The sequence below is a fragment of the Mixophyes fleayi genome, chromosome 1, assembly GCF_038048845.1.
Source record: "Mixophyes fleayi isolate aMixFle1 chromosome 1, aMixFle1.hap1, whole genome shotgun sequence".
Lineage (NCBI taxonomy): Eukaryota > Metazoa > Chordata > Amphibia > Anura > Limnodynastidae > Mixophyes > Mixophyes fleayi.
The window spans coordinates 373428560-373451340 of record NC_134402.1 but is presented as its reverse complement, the minus strand read 5'-3'; the positions used below and the strand labels follow the sequence as shown (position 1 = coordinate 373451340).

At 37.4% G+C, this 22781-nt stretch overlaps 1 protein-coding gene and 1 long non-coding RNA gene across 3 annotated transcripts in view; one reads left to right on the top strand and one right to left on the bottom strand.

Annotated features, from left to right (window-relative positions):
- Positions 1-22781, bottom strand: part of CEP120 (centrosomal protein 120) — a 72018-nt gene that overhangs the window by 24655 nt on the left and 24582 nt on the right. The window contains exons 6-17 of one of the 2 annotated variants that reach the window (XM_075179100.1): positions 19580-19777; positions 18796-19020; positions 18448-18697; positions 17016-17229; positions 15496-15645; positions 14683-14865; positions 11709-11805; positions 11410-11547; positions 9540-9629; positions 8263-8355; positions 4943-5104; positions 3213-3335 (exon numbers count right to left, since the gene is read on the bottom strand). In XM_075179100.1, coding sequence (XP_075035201.1) covers positions 3213-3335; positions 4943-5104; positions 8263-8355; positions 9540-9629; positions 11410-11547; positions 11709-11805; positions 14683-14865; positions 15496-15645; positions 17016-17229; positions 18448-18697; positions 18796-19020; positions 19580-19777 — 1923 coding nt within the window. The remainder of the gene's footprint in view (positions 1-3212; positions 3336-4942; positions 5105-8262; positions 8356-9539; positions 9630-11409; positions 11548-11708; positions 11806-14682; positions 14866-15495; positions 15646-17015; positions 17230-18447; positions 18698-18795; positions 19021-19579; positions 19778-22781) is intronic. The other variant, XM_075179108.1, reaches the window with a different exon arrangement.
- Positions 21290-22781, top strand: part of LOC142097363 (uncharacterized) — a 45498-nt gene continuing 44006 nt past the window's right edge. The window contains exon 1 of the long non-coding RNA XR_012678172.1: positions 21290-22777. This is a non-coding gene — a long non-coding RNA (uncharacterized LOC142097363). The remainder of the gene's footprint in view (positions 22778-22781) is intronic.

The window sequence follows — 22781 nt, the reverse complement described above, 5'->3', positions numbered from 1 at the left end:
GTCAGTGAGCGGCGAAGGAGGTTGCTTCCTCACAACGTTTACTACCGGGGCCACTCCACTGTGCAGTCCATATTTAGGTGTATCAGATATTAAACAATGGTGACAGTTGATGCCCAATTTTTTAATTATATTGTTGGCGCTGTAAAAAATTGTGTTCCGGGCACACCACACTACGCAGTCCATACCCTTTTTTGGTGGAATTCTGACCCGTGGAGGTTTTTTTTATTATATTGTGGCCTCGGTACCAAATTGTGTACCGGGGCCACCACACTACGCAGTCAAGAAAGATAGATGCGTATTATAGATAAAGTACATTCAGTGTTGTGGGGCAAATTGAAAAATATTCAAAATGCACTGTCATTATCAAAAACAAGTGGTTTTGACACGCTGAAACTCCAACATGTATATGATGGAGGATGGAGGAGCAGCCGTATGTACAGTGTAATGCAGACCTGTTGAAGGTTTTCTATATATTATATTGTGGTGGCCAGTGGCCAGTCCTCTACGCAGTGCAGATACTATTTTTGGGTGTAATTCAGACCAGTTGATGGGTTTTTAATTATATTGTGGGGAACACTCCTCTACGCAGTCCAGAAAGATACCTCGTTGCAACATTTTGTACTAAAAAAAAATAAAAAATTGTGAGGTGTTAGGTGTTCAGAATAGCCTTTAAATTAGTGGAAATGATTGTTATTGAATGTTATTGAGGTTAATAATAGCGTAGGAGTGAAAATAAGCCCAAAAACTTGATTTTTACACTTTTTAATTTTTTTTTTTTCAAAAAAAATCCGAATCCAAAACCTTAAATCCGAACCAAAACCTTTCGGCAGGTGTTTTGCGAAACAAATCCGAACCCAAAACACAAAACACGAGACCTCAAAAGTTGCCGGTGCACATCCCTACTTTAAAGTCATGCCACAAGGTGCCTATTGAACAGTACTATAGTGTGGTGACTGGTATTTTTTAAATATAGTGTTTTTTGGATTTAAAAAATAAAAAATAATATTGTACATATGCTTTTCTAATTAATAAAACAGTTTATGACTCCACCATCACCTTTTCTTGTCTTTTACTTCCCTATCTCCAGGCACTGGGATGATTTATACACAGCAAAACACAAGGCAGATTCCTAACACTATCAATCTGGTAGGCCTTGCTCTAAGCTGTAATCTTTTATTAATTGAATACCCCATCAATCCATCGAACAAAGCATGGTCATGCTATTTGTAAGACTATACTGTGTAATCTGCAGGACATGTTACAACATGAGAGGAATTTTGATATAAAATATTATTCATTCAGAAGAGATTTCTACAGCTTTGTAAATAAAAATACACTCTCATGGGAGAAACTATTATTCAGTGTGTTACAGTTATAACTGTGCTACAGAGGTCACACTACAATTGTCCTATCCTAAAAGCAGCAAAGGCACACAAAAGGGAGTAAAACTTTCCTGCATTTCCAGACACCAGCAAGAAAGACACAATTAGTGAAATACAGTAGCCATTGTAATTTGAAAGGAAATTGTATGCAGAGTCATTATGAATCGAAGTAAGAAATGAAGGTTGAAATCCATCTACAAAATTATTCTGGGAACCAGACTCTTTTGGGAATGGGTTACTTAATCATTGTACTTCGGGGGAGGTTATCAGGGTGAAAACATGTTCTAATGGCAGACTAGAAACAGTTCTACGTCTGTGAACCAACCCACTGTCTGATGCAGTCTCTTACAGTTATAACATACTTTAAAACAGGATTTTGCCTGTAAAAACTGATTTACAGCAAGCAGAGATTTAACATTGCTGTCTTGTCCGTGCGATAAATGAAAGAATTCATGTTATTTTGCTGCAAACAACATTTTCTCTCTCAACAACTAGAGGACAATTTAATTTGCCCAGTTTGTTATGGGTTATTATAACAACAGCACATCTGTACCACTGCAGCCCGAGATCATGATAGATTAAACATGGCGGTCGAGCGGTAGCCTCGCTCAGAGATGGTTAGGAGCAGTACAGTAGTTTCTTTAATGTAGGCTATTCATCCCTCAGGGAATGAGGAGAGGCCAGGGTGATATCTGGGGAGGGGGGATATTGTGTTGCGCAGGGGAAGTCTATGTAGGCAACATTTACTGTTCTTATTGCCATATTGGTAATTATGTGGTGACCACTACTGCAAACAACTTTATTTCTTTTTACATTATTATGTACTGCTGCAAAATCTTCCATTTACATTAACCACTCAAGACCAAAAACATACTATGCTGATGTCTGCACTTTAGGAGGTATGTAATGTTGCAATGTTTTTTTTTTTTGTTTGTTTTTTTAAAGAAACACCCAAGTATTTTATTAAAATCTCATTTCAAATTATTATCCCCTGTACTGGTCACAGTGGTCTTATGACAGATTATATTGGTCAAGCATAGGGCGATTTGTTAGGCTAGTATAGTTTTATTTTCTTTGCTTTAATGGCCTAATATGGCTCCATGTGAATTTTGTCCTGAACAACATCCTGCTGGAGTGATCAGACAATTCATAAGTCCGACTGGCTGATGATCACAAGCCAATAACAATACTCACAGGATAATTTAGATCTTTCAATAAAGAACATACTGTGAGGCCAGAATGTTCACAGATCCAGTCAGACAATCAGGTCTTTCACTAGATATCCTGGTGTGTGACCAGCAATTAAACAGTAAAGTCAGTTTTACCAGTTGTGATGTAACGTGAAGAGACAGGATTCACGTGTTATGCATACACATGGATGGACTGAATCAGTGAATAGAATATGTAAAGTGCAACAGTCCAAACAAGCAGATGACGCAAGACCACATATTGAGCACTTAATTGCCAGTAAGATGTCAGTTAGAAAAATACTGTGAATACTAAAACCTAATAGTGGAATTTATACACCCTGTATAGATACACAACCCATCTTCTGTCCATTCAAATGAACTACAATGTTACTGGAGTAGATACCCAAACCCTCAGGAAGCATTGTAACTTTCAAGAGTAATAGCTTTAAAGCAACAGGTAGTACACAGGTGAATTCACATGATCAGCAAGTCAATGTTACCCTTTTCTTTATTTTTTCCCCCGACAAAATGTTTTATTGAATAAGTTCAGATGATTACAAGATAGAAACAACATAAAAATACATAAATACATAAGGGATCATAGGTAACAAATTAAAGCATGCAACGATGGTAGTGTTACCTTTTCTAATGTGAGAAGATTGATCTCAGACTGTAATCTGATTTCTGGTTTACTGCTTTGTTGTTCCTTATACTGCTGAAACTCCTTGTCCAGTAATTTAAACTTATGTTCTGCTTCTTGAAGCTAAAAAGAAAGAAGTAGGGACAAAAAGACATAAATCCAGTTTCTTAAAGACGGAAGCTTAGGACACAGAACATGTCCATACTTAGCCCATGAACCCTACATCTATAGACATTAAACAGATATCAAAATAAGACGACCATCATGAATTATGGCAGTTTCCAGATATGCAGAATAGACAAAGAACGAAAGATGCTGAAAAATACTCTCACATACAAAATGTAAAAAGTTATTAATTTCCTAGTGACACAAGAAAAACACAGACAGGAGATAAAATACAGAAACTGCCCTACACTAAATCGTATTACCTCTGACAGCAAAGTTATAGTCTGAATTCTGTTTTTATCACACTATAGTTCGAAGGCTTTTCCTAAATCGCATATATTTGTTATTGAATCAGTCACAGTTTAGGTAACTTCCAAGTGACAATGTAGGGAATTTTGGACCACTGGAAAAAATCCCCCAAAAAAATAAAAGCAATCGTTGAATAGTAAGAGGAACTCGGTACAGCGTTACCAACCTGCTATCTGCAGATAGGGACTGTGCGGCTGCAGCTAAGTTCACTAAACTACAAAAGAATCTAAGATCCCATAACTTTTCACGTTGGATGTAAAAGTTCAATCATCTCAATACAGCAAATATGATACATTATGATCCAGCTATATTCTGCGACTCATTTAGGCAGTGTTAAATGTTACAGACCCTAGTTACACAGCATAAAACAGTAATACCACTTTCATACTGCCGCCCCGGCAATATCCCGGGTTGTTAACCCGGGATATTGCCGGGGCACAGGGCAGTATAGATAAGAAGATTCCCGGGTCGGGCGGGTTCATACTGCACCTGCCCGACCCGGGTTTTAGAAAAAAAAAAAAGAAAAAAAAAAAGTGTAAAAAAAGATTTTAATTAATAAAAAATACATAACAAATGTTTACTTAACTTATTTTCAGCCAGCGGTGTCTCCGGTGCGTTGCCGGCTGTCAGGGGGACCTCTGGGTACTAAAATGACGTCATTTCTAGTCCATTAGAAATGACGCCATTTTAGTACCCAGAGGTCCCCCTGACAGCCGGCAACGCACCGGAGACACCGCTGGCTGAAAATAAGTTAAGTAAACATTTGTTATGTATTTTTTATTAATTAAAATCTTTTTTTTTTTTTCTTCCACATTTTTTTTTTTTACAGTACGAATGGTGAGACCCGGGAATTACACGGGTTGCACCATTCATACTGCAGGCGAGCGGGGTCCAACCCGGGAATTACCCCTCGCAAAATCCCGGGATTTTAGATCTGGGATTTTGTGGTTGGACTATTCATAATGCACCAAGACCCGGGTTTTTCAGCGTGCCTCTGCAGAAACCCGGGTTTTTGGTGCAGTATGAATGGGGTATTATATATGGAACATATTGCCTACAGCTTTTACACTGATTTTGGTTTAGGAGAACTAAATTGTATTCTATATATTCCTATGCAGCATCTGATTAAAAACGGCATTAATAAACAGTATGCCAATGAGATTTTATTTAAATACTGTTGTTACATCAACAGTTTTCAAACGGTTAGGTTTAAGCTATATATTTAAGCTTAGGCAGGAGACCTGGCCTGCACTTACCCGTTGTTGTAGACGAAGCTTGTCTTCATCCAGCTGCTTGGCCTTTAACCTCTCTAGCTCTATTTGATATGCAGAGTCCTCTCGTATTCGTCTAATTGAGTCCTGGCGCTCCTGATTACTCCGTTCGCACTGTAACTGGATTTCTGCCTTAGCCTTCTTCAGCTGCAAAGAAAACATAGTCTATGCTGTCAGCTAGGCCTATATATGGCAAATATATACATGTATATATACACATATATATATATATATATATATATATATATATATATATATATATATATATATATATGTATATATAATAAAAAGGCGTCAATGAAACATCTACTAGATAAATATACATTTTATTAATCTTTATTTATTGAGCACCACATGAGGTCTGCAGCGTCGTGCAGGGGGGCAAACAAGACAGTACATGGTATAACAGTACAATACAGTAAACAAGTAACACAGCTACTGAGCCTGAAAGGGGGGGGGGGGGGGGGTTATAGGTAATGAGAACCGGAGGGAAAAGGGCCCTGCTCACTGGAGCTTACTATCTAAAGGGAGAGGGGCAGACAAACTATTGACACGTGGGTGAGCTAATGTGGGCGGATTTGAGGACAAGGAGCAAGAGAGGGAGAGATGGAGGATAAAAGAGGGTGAGGTATACTACATAGTGAAATGGTTAGGCTTTTTTTAAACAGGTGGCTTTTCAATGACCATTGAAGTTATACAGGCCAGTCTGATAGAATTAGGGAAATCATTCCAGTGGATTAAGGAAGTTAGATGTGGTTACCAGAGCAGAGAGAGGAAGAGAAGTCTAGATAGATAAATAGAAATATCTCAATCAATCTATAGATCCACTTGTTCTAGCCCAAATATTGTTATTGTTTAATGAATGAATGCATCACACGCTAAGATTTGGACTACAAGCAGTAGAATCTTAGTTATGGTTTTTTTGAGGGGTAAGGGGATGGGATTTAAGTCTCCCTAGAGTGCATGCACACAATATAACATTAATATCCAATTTATGCACCATAAATATACAAACAATTCAGCCACAACGTTAAAACAACTGACAAGTGAAGGAAATAACATTGATTATCTCGGTACAATGGCACCTATCAAGAGGTAGGAAATATTAGACAGCAAGTGAACAGTCAGTTCTTGAAGTTGATGTGTTGAAATCAGGAAAAACATGCAAATGTAAGGATCTGAGTGACTTTGACAAGGGCCATATTGCGATAGCTAGATGACTGGGTCAGAGCATCTCAAAAACAGCAGGTCTTGTGGGTTGTTACTGGTATACAGTTCCTACCAAAAGTGGTCAGTACAACTTGTGAACCAGCGACAGGGTCATGGGCATCCAAGAGTCATTGATGCGTGTGGGGAGAGAAGGCTAGTCTGTCTGGTCCAATCTGGCAAAAGAGCTACTGTAGCATAAATTGATGAAAAAGTTAATGCTGGCTCTGATATAAGGTGTCAAAACACACAGTACATTGCAGCTTGCTGCATATGGAGTTTCTTAGTTGCATTACAGCTTGCTGCATATGGAGTTTCTTAGTTGCAGATCGGCCAGAGTGCACATGCTGACCACCTTAACAACCTCCAAAAACCGCATACAATGGTAGGGTGGGCGTCAGAACTGGACCATGGAGCGAAGGAAGAAGGTGGCCTGGTCTGATGAATAACGTTTTTTTTTTACATTATGTGGACGGCTGGGTTTGTGTGCATCATTTACCTAGGGAAGAGATGGCACCAGGATGTACTATGGGAAGAAGGCAAGCTGGCGGAGACAGTGTTTTGCTCTGGGTAATGTTCTGGGATCCTGGCATTCATGTAGATGTTACTTTGACACATACACCTATCTAAACATTGTTGCAAACTAACTACACCTCTTAATGGCAATGATATTCTTTACTGGCAGTGGCCTCTTTCACCAGGATAATGCGCCCTGCTACACTGCAAAAGTTGTTCAGGAATGGTTTGAGGAACATGACAAAAAGTTCAAGTTGTTCAAATTCCCCAGATCTCCATTAGATGAAGCATCTGTGGGATGTGCTGGACAAACAAGTCAGAGCCATGGAGGCTCCACTGTGCAACTTAGAGGACTTAAAGGATCTGCTGCTAACGTCTTGGTGCTAGATACCACAGGACACCATCAGAGGTCTTGTGGAGTCCATACCTCGACAGATCAGCTCTTGCTATGCAGGAAGTTTCATTTTACCCCTTGCATGCTGGTGCTTACTTCAATTAGTGAATATTTTACTTGTGATCTACCGATCATAAGCACACCAAGTACTTGTTAACTGGCACTAAAGTTCAATACACAGTCAACAAAAGGCAGAGTATTTAACGAACAGAAATCTTGCTCTACAAATGCACGTATTTCAGCAACAGTTAGTGATAGAGAAAAACACTTCTTTACTGTAAAGGACTCCCTAAATCTGCTCGAACCATTAAATTATGTTAAAGTTAAAATAGTACCATTTCAGAACTGTGAATGAATCTATGAAACTGACCAAAGCTTTCATAAAACAAACACTATGTATGTGTCTATATGTTTAGAAAAAAGGGTAAGGTAATGTCAAGGTAACAGGAAAGTAGAATTTGATCCTATTAATAAAGCAAAGTTAGAGAGAGCTTTTCCTCTGTACAAAACTTACATGTAAGGGAAGACAATCTTAATAAAACTTTCCTAGTGCAGATCCAGTATGTCAACATGTCCAGAATAAATTAATGTGTCTTAGATAAGGAAATGTTTAAGGCACCAGAGTTACTTTCTGCTTAATGTCTGTATCATAGCAAATGTCGGATTTTTACCAATAGGATTGTGCCAAGAACAGAAAGCAGGATATTCTCCATGACCCTGAAGATTTATGACCTTTCCTCTCCTAGGCGGAAAACCTTACACTTCATAGGTAAAGCTGTGGAAGTATGATCATATTTTACAATATATGCGAACGGAGAACAAAAGTGAACAAAACATTACTGCCAACATCAACACATATTTTAAAGGTTTATTTTGTTATATTTTGGATTGAAGCAAAGCATGTTATAGATCTATATATCTCCACCCCAACTGCCAGAATGAATCTTTTAAACTATTTTTGTTGTTAGGCTTTTCGTTTATTTTTTTTTACGCCTACTACAGCATTCATTTTTATTCACTACTTTTCCTTTAAGTGAGGTTTTGTGAGATGCTGCTGTGAGTTAATGATTGTTTTGCGATTTTTAATGAGAATGTAATAAATATAGACTATGCTCGCCTTTCAGATTATTTCAATGTAGTTAAAATCTATTTTGTAATTACACTGAATCATTGAAATAGATAATCATACCTCAATTTCATCACTTGCAAGTTGACGCTCTCGCTTGTCTAAATCTGCCAACGCTTTTTGCAATTGTTCTTCTAGAACTGTGTATTCAGCAACCTAACAAGAGATACAACATTGCACTCAACAAAACAAATATTGAACATAAAGAGAAAGTTTACATTTTTCAACTCACGACATACGTGAAGAAAAAAAAAAAAAATGTTTTCATTTGGGGGTATTTTGTTTTTATTCCTGCTGGGCATTATGAAGACAATTTCACACTATAAAAAATAAAATTTAAAAAAAGGTGGCTTTAATATTCTAACATACTACCCAACATTAAACCATTGGTTAGATACTCTAGTGCAGTGTATCCAACAGGAACCAAAAATTACAAAGGGAAAAGAAAAAACCCAGAACATGTCTCTTCTGTCTTTACAAACAGGTTAAGTACACATATCCATCCCTTCTGCTGCATCATTGTCCCGCTGAATTTTACAGCGTGAATCGCTCCACTATACGGTAGAGGGTATATAACCAATGAGTTACGATTAGTATTCAGCTTTACCTGCAAAATAAACCCTATAGTTTGCTACATTTAGAAATCTTGTCCACAAAGGGTAGACGATACTTTAAGAGTTAAAAGTTCAGTCCCCTATAAAATTGAGATGCATTTAACAAAAATCATTCTGATTACCTTTAAGGAGACACATCATTTTGTTAATTTTTCAAGCTGCTATTAATAGTTTACAGTTTTCTGTCAGGTGATTAACATAGAAACCAACATCACAGGACATAGCATCTGGAGAGTATGGGCTTTGAATCACTCCTCTTCTCAGCAGTCATGCCCCTCCTTCCTGTGCCATCACGTGACCACTGAGCAAGTGCGTAACTGACTGGCTCGGACTGGGATCAGGTTACACTCTCCTTGGTAGTAGCAGAAACTAAATGCTTTCATGTGCAAGATCATTTTTATTTGAGTGGCAGACATGTATCTGCAACACAGATCCATTTTGCATATGGACAACAGAGTTATAGGAGATCATCCTGAAAAATATCTTTAGGTTACAAAAAAGGTAGAAAAATAGAAAACTGTTTAAAAACACCCCAAAAAAAACCACACACCTCTATGTTGAACTGCATCTTTAAATACACTTAAGTGAACAGGACACCTGCACATTAAGAATTGTTTACTATAGTTATATGGGGCTTTTATCATACCATTTTACATGTCTGTATAGAGCCCATCATGAATGAATGAGCATGTATATATATTTTATTTTTACATACATTAGTCTGACCTTTTTCTTTACTAAAGCTTCCCTTTCTCTGTCTCTTCGTTTCCACTCTTCAGCAAGAACTTGCATGTGCGCCAATTCTTTCTTCTTCAACTGACCATCAAAAACACATTAATCAAGATAAATGCATATTACACTTATTTATTTTTGTCTAATGTAAATTATCAAGAGTAGGATATATAATGATATTTTGCAGCAACACTTTACCTAGCTCCTACAGAGCAATTACTAACGCAACACCATTGACCCTACAAGCTTACAGCCACTGCTTTTGTCTCTCCCAAAGCCCTCCTGTCAATCTTATTGATGTGTAAGAATGCTCTCACAATGCAACAGCTTGTAGAGTGGTGAAGTGGCAGGGTGAATCCTATGTCAGTATTTATACCCCAAAATATGATACACAAGGAAGGCAGTCTCAAAACCTGAAATTTGCTCATAGGCTGTAAACAGAGGAACAGCAAATCAATGTTTATCATATGGGTCCACCTGTCCTAGGCATAACTAAGTAAAATACATTTTTGAGATTACAGTGCCTTTAATCACAAGAATACAACCAGTACTTAACATGTAATACCTGGTATATGACATGTTACAGATCTGGAATCTTGAATTGGAACAAAGAGCTTTGCTTATTGTATATCCTACCTAATATGAGCTGTATTCAGGCCTGAGAACACTAAAACTATTTAATATCTACAGCCATGCCAGAACACCAGAAGGGTAAAAGTCCACAACGTTCCAGCATTACTTAATAAAAAAATGCAAGTTTATATTAATAAAAAGAATCTCATGAATAGTACAAATCTACTGCCAACAATATCTATAGCATTACAAAAAAAAACACACAATATAATAATTATACGCCAAATTCATTTTATAAACAGACCCAGTGTAAGAGAACATTCTATATATTGTTCAAATATAAATAATTTGACTGGAAATCATTTATACACAAACACATTGACATAAGGAGTGGGGTGGGGGAGGGGGGGGTCCTGAGGTCAATTAAAGAAATGTAGATCTATGAGCTTTGATAGGTGCCTCACATCACTGTGGTTAACATTCAGACGACCTGATTGGCTAAAAAGAAGATTATTCCAGAACCCACACATTTTCAGGTCCATGTTGGTTTTGAAAGAAAAATATAATAGGTGCTCTAACTGAAGTTAAACATATAAAATACATTTTGATAATGTCAATATGTCAACTAAAGCTATTCTTAATGATCAACTCACTAATACAGTGTGTAATTTGCATAACGTTTTCAACATGAAAAAGCATGCTTTTGAATAAATATATGGTTCTGACTAATACAATGGGATCTATTTATTAGTAGTAGAGAAAAGCCCCATGTCTGACAAAAAATGGGCTTTTTATTTATTTTTTACATTTAATTTTAAAGTGGAACTTTTAACCCAAGTCAGAATTCCAGCTCCACTGCGCATGCATAACATGGCTTTCCAGATGCACCCAAGGCTAGCTAGCAAAGTGGTAAGTACTCTTATAGCTGCCAGCCAGTGTCACCTGGAACCTCAGCTGCTCCAAACATACGCTCATGGTAAATTATCAGTGAAAACACATTTTCTATCTGCAGAGAAAGAAAATCTTTGTTACTATCACTGCATAATAATAAATAGGGGCCAAAATCACAATTTAAGGCCACTTTTTCAGCAACCCTTTTATAGAATAACCCCTACAGGCTTCTTGTCATGCAGCGTTAAGTACGGTTGCTGTGATCAATGCTATTCTACACTATGTAAGAGAAGAAGGGAGCAAGACTAGAGATTACAAGATATATCAAATGGAAGGGACACCATCATTTTGTAGAACATCTTAGCAATGAAAATGAACTCTAAAAATCTAGATTAGGTACCTGACTTGCAAACACTTCCTCCTGCATGTCTTTCCACATTTCCAGCTCGAGAGCAGCTTTGTACTCTAGAGTCTCACGAGGTTCTGGAATACGCTCTGCAGGAGGCAGAGGAAGAGGAGGATTCTGAAGTACTGAGCTCTAGAGATTCAAGGAAACCAAAGAGCAAATATCAAACATGGACTACCATATGCAAGGTGAAAGACACAAATGTGACAGACACATAGCAATAGCACAGAGAGATAGTATAAGAAATGGACACAAATATGCAGTAAAGAAAGTGGGTTACTCAGAAAGGATACCTGAGAGGACTCCGACACAACAATTTCTTGCTTTTTCACAAGTCCATAATCCTCTAAAGTTATTATGTATGAAAGATCAGCCACTTTGTTTTTAGATCTGAAAACAACATTAATCAATATAGTCTACACAATTAGAAGAAAAATAAAACAAAAACATATTGCATAAGGAGACTGACAAATCACCTGATAACACCCAAATATAACATTTTGATCTTTTAGGGAACAGATGAAGACATTTTTTAATTTAAAAACACATCTCAGCACGATTGTATTTAGATGGGTGCCCCCTAAGCTCCGATTCCAGTGATTATGAAACCCTAATAGTATGCACTGGTCCTGTAATAGAGAAGTGCATGAAGAGTGGGTAGTACAGGAGAACGGACATTAAAGAACTCGGGTGGAAGGTCTGCCAATATGTATTTATTGAGATGCAAAAAGTTAAATGAATAACAATTCCTCTCCTCTCGACACAACCTCTCCCATGACACCCGGTCCTATTCACTAAGATCCTCTCCTCTTGTGCCCTCTCCTCTCTTGCTTGGACCCTTCACACTTGATACCCTGCCTTATTTCCCCCCCCTGGCACCCTACCCCTTACCCTGTAATCCTGACCCTCAACACCCTCCAATTTAAAATAAAAAACAAGATAATATATGTTTACATTTTTATGTGTTATTTATTCAATACACAAACCAGGATTAAAAGGGAAAAAAAACAAATGCCGAATTTGCAAAAACATTACACTGAAAACCAGAAATCTCAGCTACATTGTTTTTATACAGTGCCTGTAAGAAAGGTTTAAATGGTCTTTTACGCATAATTAACACGTATTTGTTATAATTATAGACATATTACTTACACAATATTATGCACTAGTGTAGGAGACTTATTTGAACAGATTTGAACACCGGTGTCTCATTCTACCAAAAACAGTTTTCTTACAAATATCAAAGAGAGTACCTCTCAGAATAACACAAGTAGTTCACATATGGTTAACAAACATTCTTATTTAAATCAATATATACACACTATTATTAAAATGTATTGCAAAATTGGTAAATGACAGACATCAGAAGGTGAACTGAATTAGCGTACAGAAAGCATTTCATTCTTTCTGGTATTGTTCTACGTATACATTTTAGTACTCATTGTTCAAACGCCTCTTTTTTTAAAATCTGCATCTACTATGTAAGTCTCTTTGTAAATGCTCTGCTAGACTTTAAATAAGATATTCACTTAATCACAACATAATGTTAAATCACATCAGCACCAACTGTAAGAGTTGGAGGGTCCATCACCAGCTATACCTGACACTCAGAAAAATTGTGAATTCTAACACTCCGACACATTGTATATTGAAATCACTGGCTGGATGGCTGCAGTAACTATCCAATCAGAGCACTCAACACACAATGCATCAGCAACAGCAAAAATTCTAAATTCTCCTGCTGCAGGAGAATGCCTCATTACAAAGGAACCAAAGGGTGAGCAATGCTTGACTGTCAGAGGTCACTAGCAATGGATCCTTGCTCTTCAGCTAGTAGAAGGGCAGTCCAAACATATTGTATGAATCTTACTATACTTTGAATAAATAAGATACAGTCCAGATTCCTTTGCTGCAGCTGGACGGCTATAAGAACACAGCCGTCTGCTCACATCAAACAACACATCCTTGTTTATTATCTTGAGCAATTCAATTCAAAATATATTGCAAAAAAACAGGTTTTAATTATAAATCATCATATTCTCTAACTACAATTGAAAAAGCTTACATATATATTTAACAGAGTACTTTGCAGTCTCTATAAATTAAATACAGGACAATATTTTGCCCAAGGTGATTTGATAAAATAAGTTGTAGAATCAACATGAAAAGTTTAGCACTTGTACAATTCACCATAAGTTCCCAAACATGCCTTAATACGGTATAATATTGATAGACCTAGTGTTAAGTATATATCCTTAAAATAATTTAGCACATTATTAAGATTCAGAAAACTAATTTCTTTTATGGATTGCAGAGCAAGATATATTGATCATAAATTAAAGAAACCTGCATAAAATTGCATTAGGATGTTTATGATTGAAACCCTTGTACGTCAATCTTAAAAGCATCATTATACGCAATAATTTATATTCAGACAGTGCCATCTAGTGGTTTGAAAGATTCTCAGCCACCACTTTACATTCTGCAAACAAACACAACTTTACAGCTAAAGATAGAGGGAAATGACATTTGTATTACAACTGAATTATAATTATTATATACAACCCATACTGGGTTAAGGAAACTAGTTTGTCTGTTACTCATAGAATTTTATGTTCACAGAAGTAAAACTGAAGACCATCAATTTATAATGTGCCAAGTACAGTACAATTAGTAGAAACTATGAAAGATTGCATATAAGTGCAGAAAGTATTGAGAGCCCTTCTCCACTTAAAAAGCAACAAAAATAAATACAGTATAAGAACGCAAAGCAGCAAGTTAAACACAGGTCAAGCAATGCTAGCCTAGCAAACAGTATTCTTGTATCCATAGGCTATGCACTCCTAGATCACACTACAGCTATAGAATCCACTCTGATTAGCAGTGTGCATGTATGAGAGTTAAAAAATAATAATTTAGGGTAACTTAACTGTTGGTTTATTCAAGATGTACACAGCCCCTACTCTGCTAAACGGTCTTTTAAATCACAGAAGATGCATTGTTCTGGTGGCTGCTGCAAGACTGTGTAGCCTATCACTGACTTTCCCAGATATGGCATTAACCCTTATAGATCACATATATTAGAACTTTATTATGGAGAGGTTTTTTTTGTTTTGTTTTTTATTTAAAAATAAATAAATAAATGCATGCATGCTGTATTTCTGGATAGAAGTTACCGGGCAGAGCTGATTTGATCTCTATGGTTACTTTATTTAAGGGAGAAATCATTTGTAACCAAGAATGCTCACATGCATTAAAGAGCCTTACCCCTCTACGGCCACAACAGAAGTCTTCTCACAAAATGTTTGTCTCCAACACTGGTCCCCATGGGGGCCTAAGAATCGGGTCTTTTCTGTAGTTAAGACATTTGATAATTGAAGCCTCCCTACTCCAAGCAGGAGGTCCTTTGCAAGTTTGTCCTTGTGCCACACTTCAACCAGGAGGGGTAGCCTGTAAGAGAAGTTCATAATTTCATGCTGATGAAGAATCTTTGTTTACTTTTTATTTTTAACACATTATATTCAATAAGTAGAGAGTAGCTTACTCTAAAATTATGTTTGTTCCATTCACAAAGACATGTATCAGCATTTCCACAACAAAGAAACAGGACTCTGGTGCACTCTAGTGGCCACGTGAAAAATATACTGTATATACGTTAGGGTTCGTGTTTGACAATGAATGTAATATCTTAAGGTGATACACCATATGCTTTGATAGAAGCCTTCTTATTGGTCACAGGAGAGGACTCTACTTAAGCAAATACTATAGGACATACAAAAATAACATCCTCACAAAGCATCTTGCGGTCAAAATAATGTTTATGTGAGCTGTAGTTTTCCAATTAGTTTTCTAAATAGTTTAGTTTAACATGACTTGTATCTTCTCAGCTTCCAGGACTAGTAGATGAAGATGGGGCCGCTTCATCTCTGTCCCTTCTTAGCTCCTATCCACCGACCACTAAACCAACAGGTCAATTATGCTTTTCTATCCTTGAAACAATTTCATATCATCCAATAAATAAAAATGGCTGCTACTGTTAAACCAAATACCGGTGGTTAATGCACAACCAGAGCTCAGTACCTTAAGAAGATGTCCTGAAGCTGATGTGACAAGGTCGCAAAATCAAACGCACAATAAGACTGTGGGAGAAAAACCTCTAGATTTCTTCGTACTTCCACTGGAGGGTTAGTCATAATAGGGGCTGCACTGCCAAAAAATGGGTACGAGTACCTGAAAAGGAGAAAGGTGAAAAGGCTTAACAACGTGAGCACTCTATTGATCATAGTTATTGGGTCTATCAGCTGGTTTAATAAGTCTAACTGTGAAAAGGATAAAGAATGTCAGCGAAACAGTGCAAATGAAATGAGATTATCCTGAAGGATACTGTTGGGAGATTTCCCCAATCTCAATACACAATGTCGTCAGCATTCATCTCAGAATATAAGTAGCACTATGAGTGAAAGCTTTTTTTCAAATTATTCACACTGTGAGAAACTTGTAGGGGCATATTCAATTGTCGCGGATTTCCGCGGCGTTAAAACTACTACCGTTATTACGGTAGTAGTTAGCTGGATTTCAGGGAGCCGCGAGCTGAAATCCAGCAAGAGATTTTCTGCGTTTCCGCCGACAATTGAATCTGCACCGTAGTGTCTATTACTAGAGTTTCTTCTGGGTGCTCAGGTTTCCTCCCAGACTCCAAAAACATACTAGTAGGTTAATTGGCTGGTAACAAATTGACCCTAGTCTGTGTGTGTTAGGGAATTTAGACTGTAAGCCCCAATGGGGCAGGGACTGATGTGAGCGAGTTCTCTGTACAGCACTGCAGAATTTTTACATGGGTTGAATATGAAACGACTGACTGTAAGGTCATACACTATAAGCACTTCACACAGTGTGAAATATTCATAAAGACACAGGTAAATTTATCAAGCTGTGGGTTTAAAAAGGTAGTGTTATCATTTATTTAGTATATTCTGCAAAATGACAGAATCTGATCGGTTATAGGCAACATCTCTACTTTTTCAAACCTGCAGCTTGATAAATTTACCCTGCTGACTATAAACAGCGCGCTTCCATTTACATATTGACTGGATGAAAGTAGTTTCATTAACTTCAACAAATTTTTTGAACTGCATTATATATTTGAGATTTTACATGGTGAACTTTATTTTTTTTAAAAACTATGTTTCATACACAGTGCTACTTATATTCTGAGTTGAGTGCTGAAGGCATTGTGTATTTTAATAAACCTAACTATTGGGAGCGAAGGATGGACATGTTAAATGCAAAGGCTGACAAAGATAAAATGGTCATTTAGTAAGAAGTTCTCCCAGGGGTTATAAAGCGTCCCCCATTTCTGCCATTAAGCAGGATTTATTCACCTGTCAGGTAAAGTGTTGGGAGAACCACTGACTAAGCCAGATGAATACAAAGTTTGTTCTCTCAAACTATTTAGACCATAGAGGATTGGGACTAATTGACATGCACAAAACAATATCCAACACACTAGCAAGAAACAGAACTGGATCTAAAGATGTTAAAAAGAAGAAAATAAATAATTGTAAGCAAATCTATGTAAAATGGGAAAAAAACACCAATACCTTAACATGCAGTTTACCGGAAACCCAACATCAATATTACTGATGCTCCTCAAATCCAGGGAGAAGCAGAAGTGATGTGCAGCCGGGGGTACTGAGATTTTCTGTCCAGAAGTAGATTCAGAAAGACTCCTTACAGCCTCCAGAGCACTCTGTGGAACAGGCGTTGTCGACTTGGTACCTGTTAGCAGAGAACAGGAGCTCTGTGATGCTCTACCTGAATTATAATGCAAATTACAAAGGATCAATTATTTTTTCTTTAAACCAAAATTCGGTATGCATAACGCCAACCTCGCCACCAGGTTTATTCTAATGTATATTAATTCCATTACATGTGACCCTCTTTACAACGCCACACTTGTAAAGATGCAGTCATTTTCAACTGGTGGCATAAAAAAAAAAAAGATTTAAGGGGGGGGCCTACAAATATAAACAACACTGCACATTGCATATAGAATATATTAACGCTTTTCCATGGCCAAAATATTTATTACATAAAAGGGGAAATTCGGCCAGCTGTGCTAAAAGAAGGAACACAAGCTGCAGCTAATGAACCACATTCCTCTGAGTCCCATTACATACAGATTTCAAATTCTTGCAAACAACTCATTAAGTGTCCACAGTGGCTCATCTTAAGTAACCAGAAGGATAATTTACCTACTTCTCAGTTGGAGATAAAATCACCAATCTGCGTGGTACTGTGTAGTATACAAAGAAAGCAAAACATTGTGCAATAATGTAAGGGATTTACTACTCTGGCAATGTATAGTTTGCATGAGGGTGCAAATATGACATTGTTTCCATATCAAACAGCATTGTTGAAACAAAGCAAACGCAAGATACTTCTGCGTACAACACAAGTAAAGTAAAAACTACAATTGCTCTTGCGGTTTCATTTTCCACGTTCACTTTGTGTCTATTACCCTCTATAAATTGAACACCTTAAGCAAGACACAGGTTCAAGTAAGTGAACATTACGTTGACACCTCCACCCCCTCAAAGTACATCAACACAAGCTAAGGGTTAACCCAAATGTACATGACCTTTGTCTTATTAGTCTGTGGAAAAGAATTGTTCTTACAGCAGCAAAATAAAATCAATTATGTATATGAATCTGCTCTCCATGTAGACAATATATCAGTGGTGTTTCTCCCATGTGCAATTCAATTGTGTCCCAAGCATTGCATCTACTATAGGACTATTCGGTAAGACTGGCCAGCACATGACTATAACAGATGTGCAGCCCACTCAGTGCAGATGTTGGAAAGCAAAGATTCAGCATATAGGGACACACTACAAGGGCCCCATTGTTTTTTACAAAATGAAACCCAGATTGGTATAGTTCAAGATAGTTCATAGACTATTCAGACTCCATAAAAACATTCATAGAGATAACATTGCAAACATCATCACCTTCTTCCTTGTTACCAATTACCTGCTAGAGGAAGCTCCGATGGCCCTGGTGCCTCCGGTCTCATCTGTGTCTGAGACGATGCTGGATCAGCTTGTACAGACTCCAAGCTCTCAACTTCACTGTCTGTGGCGTCTTCTTTGGTTGGTGGGGAATCACCAAACAGCTCATGTTTAGGTGGTAAACCATTTGGCTCCTTTGACATTTTAGGTGGTGTAGATGGTTCTTTCCCTGTCACAACATTTTCACTAAATTCTTTAGGACGATGTGAAGACTAAGGTTAAAGATAAGAAGCATAGTTACAATGAGCAAGTGCACAAGAACATTTTCTCAAACTTATAATTACAAGAAAAAGTCTGAGTGCAGCAATACCTGTAAATTAGCTTCTTTATGTAGAGCAATCGACACCCCTATAGTAGGTGAGCTTTCCATTGCTGCAGATGACATGTTCTGTTTTGTTCTATTAGGTGGGGAGAGGATGAATGCACCTTCAACGACCACCGGGTGGAGCTCTATTTCTGTGCTGGCTTTCTTCAGCAATCCTGTTAAAGGAATATCTGTGCTGCCCAGAGACTGATCCCCACAACACAAATGTATCTTTGAAAATACAAGAGGGGGGGGGATTATGTGTAAATTCAGGTTGGTAAAGGAATCGGTTTCACTTTATGAAGGAAAAGGAAAAATAAATAAACAAATTGGTGAAATGTAGAGTTCCTGCTATCCACTGAGAAACGGTACCTTATAAACCACACCAATGGCAGTATTTGTATACAGTGATCTTGGGATTCACACTGCCTAGTATGAGCACATAAATTACAAGATGTGGGGTGCACAAAGTGACCATGTGTCATTAGTACTGATTTGATGTGGCACCCACAAGCAATGTCTGGGACACCTTTAAGGCAAGATAGGGCCCAGGGCAGAGTCCCCTATACTTATTGCAGTACATAAAAACAGCATGCTGAGATTTAATACCAGCATACATAAAAGAACGGGAAAGCACAGAGAACCACTGTATGGAAATAACAGAGCTATTTGGCTTGGCTAGCATACTATGCATGGTATGTACAGACAGGAGATCACACTAGTGTGCACCACCTTCAGCGTCCACATACACTGCTTTCAGAGGGTAGCATCGGGCGTTTAGTGATCTTACCTGAAGTTTAGGCTGGACAGAAAGGTACATGCAGAGCACTTCTGTACTGCTGCGTATTCTGACAGAAGCTCTCTCTGGCTCAAAGTCTGGATTGATCAGGTCCGTAAAATGCTCATTGGTTACATCATTTCCCAGCAAAGAATAGTAAAAGAAAAATTCTGGCTGAGATTCAGGGAGCCTCAAAGTACTCGGGATTAACTGAAAGCAGATAGAATATAATCATTGTAGTGAAAAAGAAGAAAACCGACTTCAATCAACAATGATCAGTCCATGAAAGGGACAGAAGCACATGGAAATAGAGACAAGTGTCCAATATTGGAGAATGTGGGCTGTCATTGCATAAATAATATAAAATACTATTTTGACAAACAATTACTTTCCTTATGTCACACTATTTCTCTCTCAATATCTACTATATAAATGCCTATTGGCGTGTGTGAAAAAAAACAAAAAAAACAAGCTGCAGCGCCACTTGCTGGGCAGAGTTATACACTGACCTATATATTTCTTGAAGGAGAAGTGACAGTTGGGAGTGGTTGGTGGTTGCCGGGGGTGACAGTGGGGAGTTTTTAACACCTTAAGTAGCTGATGAAGGATGTGGCGATGAAGAAAAATGATGAGGTGGTGACATGTGGACAAAACCACGTTAAAAAAGGGCGCTTGCGTAGGGAAGTAACGCTCTTCCCCTGAGGAGGCCTGGGCTAGGCCCAAATGCATGACAAGAACCTTTTTAACACCTTAAGCAGATTGATTTGACTAGAATGCATGAGTATCATGCACGGGTTCATATATATATATATATATATATATATATATATATATATATATATATATATATATATATATATATATATATATATATATATATACACACATATATATATATATATATATATATATATATATACACACATATATATATATATATATATATATATATATATATATATATATATATATATATATATACACACATATATATATATATATATATATATATACACATATATATATATACACATATATACACACACACACACACCTCTATATATCTATATCTGTCATGCGGAACTGTAATAGTTTACCGTCGTCCTATGCTTTAAAATTTAGAACTACCAAAACATTTTGATAAAGTAGGATCCGTAAATAGGTACAAATCTATAGGTCGATCATCTTCTGATCTCATTAACATACACAATTTACACTAGCAGTGATCCAGCTGTGAGCGGCAGCATTGCCCCTGTGGAAGTCAAATAATTGGATGAAGTCTTTCTGATTTAATAAGTATCAATTGTAATAGTTTTCCATGCAATTGCGATTAGTACGCTACATCATAACAGGGTTAATAACGCAATCTCACGGGAAAACAACACACACTTACATTTGTAAATAGTACACATTTAATAAAGTTCCAACTCACATCAGTTTATTACTAAGACTTAAAGGTTATTCATGCAAAGATAAATTTACATTACAGGTATTTATGGTTCAGGTGCTAGGAAATGAATGGTGTTTGTTCTTATATCATTCCTCATTTCACCAGTAGTAATATAGTGATAATTAGCGCAGAGCTGTGAGAAAAAAAAATCAGCTGAAAAATTACTGTAGTAACGGTAATAATGCGCAGGGGGGGGATTGAATCTACCCCTTAGGGTCGGCCTGAGAAAAATGTAAACAGATTGGCCGGGGACGAGTGATGTATGTAACTGTTAAATATGATTTTTTGTTAAGGCCTCATAAGGCCTTTGTTCAGCCATTTTATTGTAACTTGTATAGAAATATTATTTGCTAGAAGAGATTATTCATTTTTCTGTTAACTTGCAGTTTTGCAATATGTGAGCCTATGGCCTTGAAGTTGAACTAATAGAGAACACCTGAAGAATGTAACCAGTTATGAAAACAATAATGAGCTTCATATCCAGCTGGTAGTATGGGAGCTGTATCCATGGTGTTGCACATAGCATATCTCCAACTCCCCTTGAGATAAGAAATAATAGGCTCATCTGTCCTTAGAAGGGGGAGAAAAGTAAACACCTCAAGAATACGTGAGAAAGTTAATCAGTAGCGCTTCTCATAAACTAGTGGTATAAACTATTGTATGCATATGACGTAGGATTCATTTATTCAGTAGCCTATAAAAACCTGTATCTTTGTATCAATAAACTAGAGAATATTCCTTGTATACAGAACTTGGTCTGTGTCAATTCTCTCCAGCTGATTGAAGCGCTTCCAGATATACTTGACACCACAGGCAGACTTGGGTCAGAATTTTAGATTTAACAACTTGGAGGTCGCCACAGAGATTCGCTGTCCAGCAGGCTACAAGACAGACAACGGAGGTTTCCCAGCACATTGAACCCCAACATCCGCGGTCAGTAGATTTCTACTCGTTGGTCTTCCTAGTCTGGGTCACCTCATGTCTGTCTGAGGCACCTGACACGCGAATTTGTGAGTCTCAAGTATCATCTGATTAATATAATACAGTATTAACCCAATTTGTTTACTGTAATTGTATTGTTGATTAGATTTTTGAAAGATGATTGAATTTTGAGTGCATGTGTTTGTACCTATGTATGATGTATAAAGCATAAAAGTCACATAAGACATTGATCAAAGAAGCATGTAATGGAATAGAGGGATTTAGAGAGTTATTGTTTTGAACATTGAGTGAACATTTTAGACACCATCCCCAGAGGTATATCAAAGAAGGGAGATTCTGTAATCTGCCCAAATTGTGTAAGAGAGATTTCCAAAAGACCTTCGTCCCAGATACTGTCAAAGAAGCTATTTAGCACGGACATCCAGTACAAGGAGTCCACAGAACGGGACGTCCAGTGCAAGGACAACCCACAGAAACTAGATAAGAGTCCCGATTTGGACTCAACAGAATACTGTCAATACGAGTAATATAGATAGTAAACAAATGACAGCAGCTCCCTCATAGATATGATGCACAAAGACTTAAGGAAATGGGGGAGTAGAAGGTCTGCAGGGAATTTTTCAAGAAAGCGGGGATAGCCAAAGATATGTGTGGATGGAGAAACAAAGGTGTTGCAAGTGGTAATGTGACAAGAACAAAGGGGTATTGAGATCAAACCCCAAGAGATTGTTTGAGGTGGCACAGGAAAGTTAAGAGATCTGAAAAGTCGAAATATATGTGGATATGCTAAATGCATCGGAAGCTGAATAATGAATCAAGTAG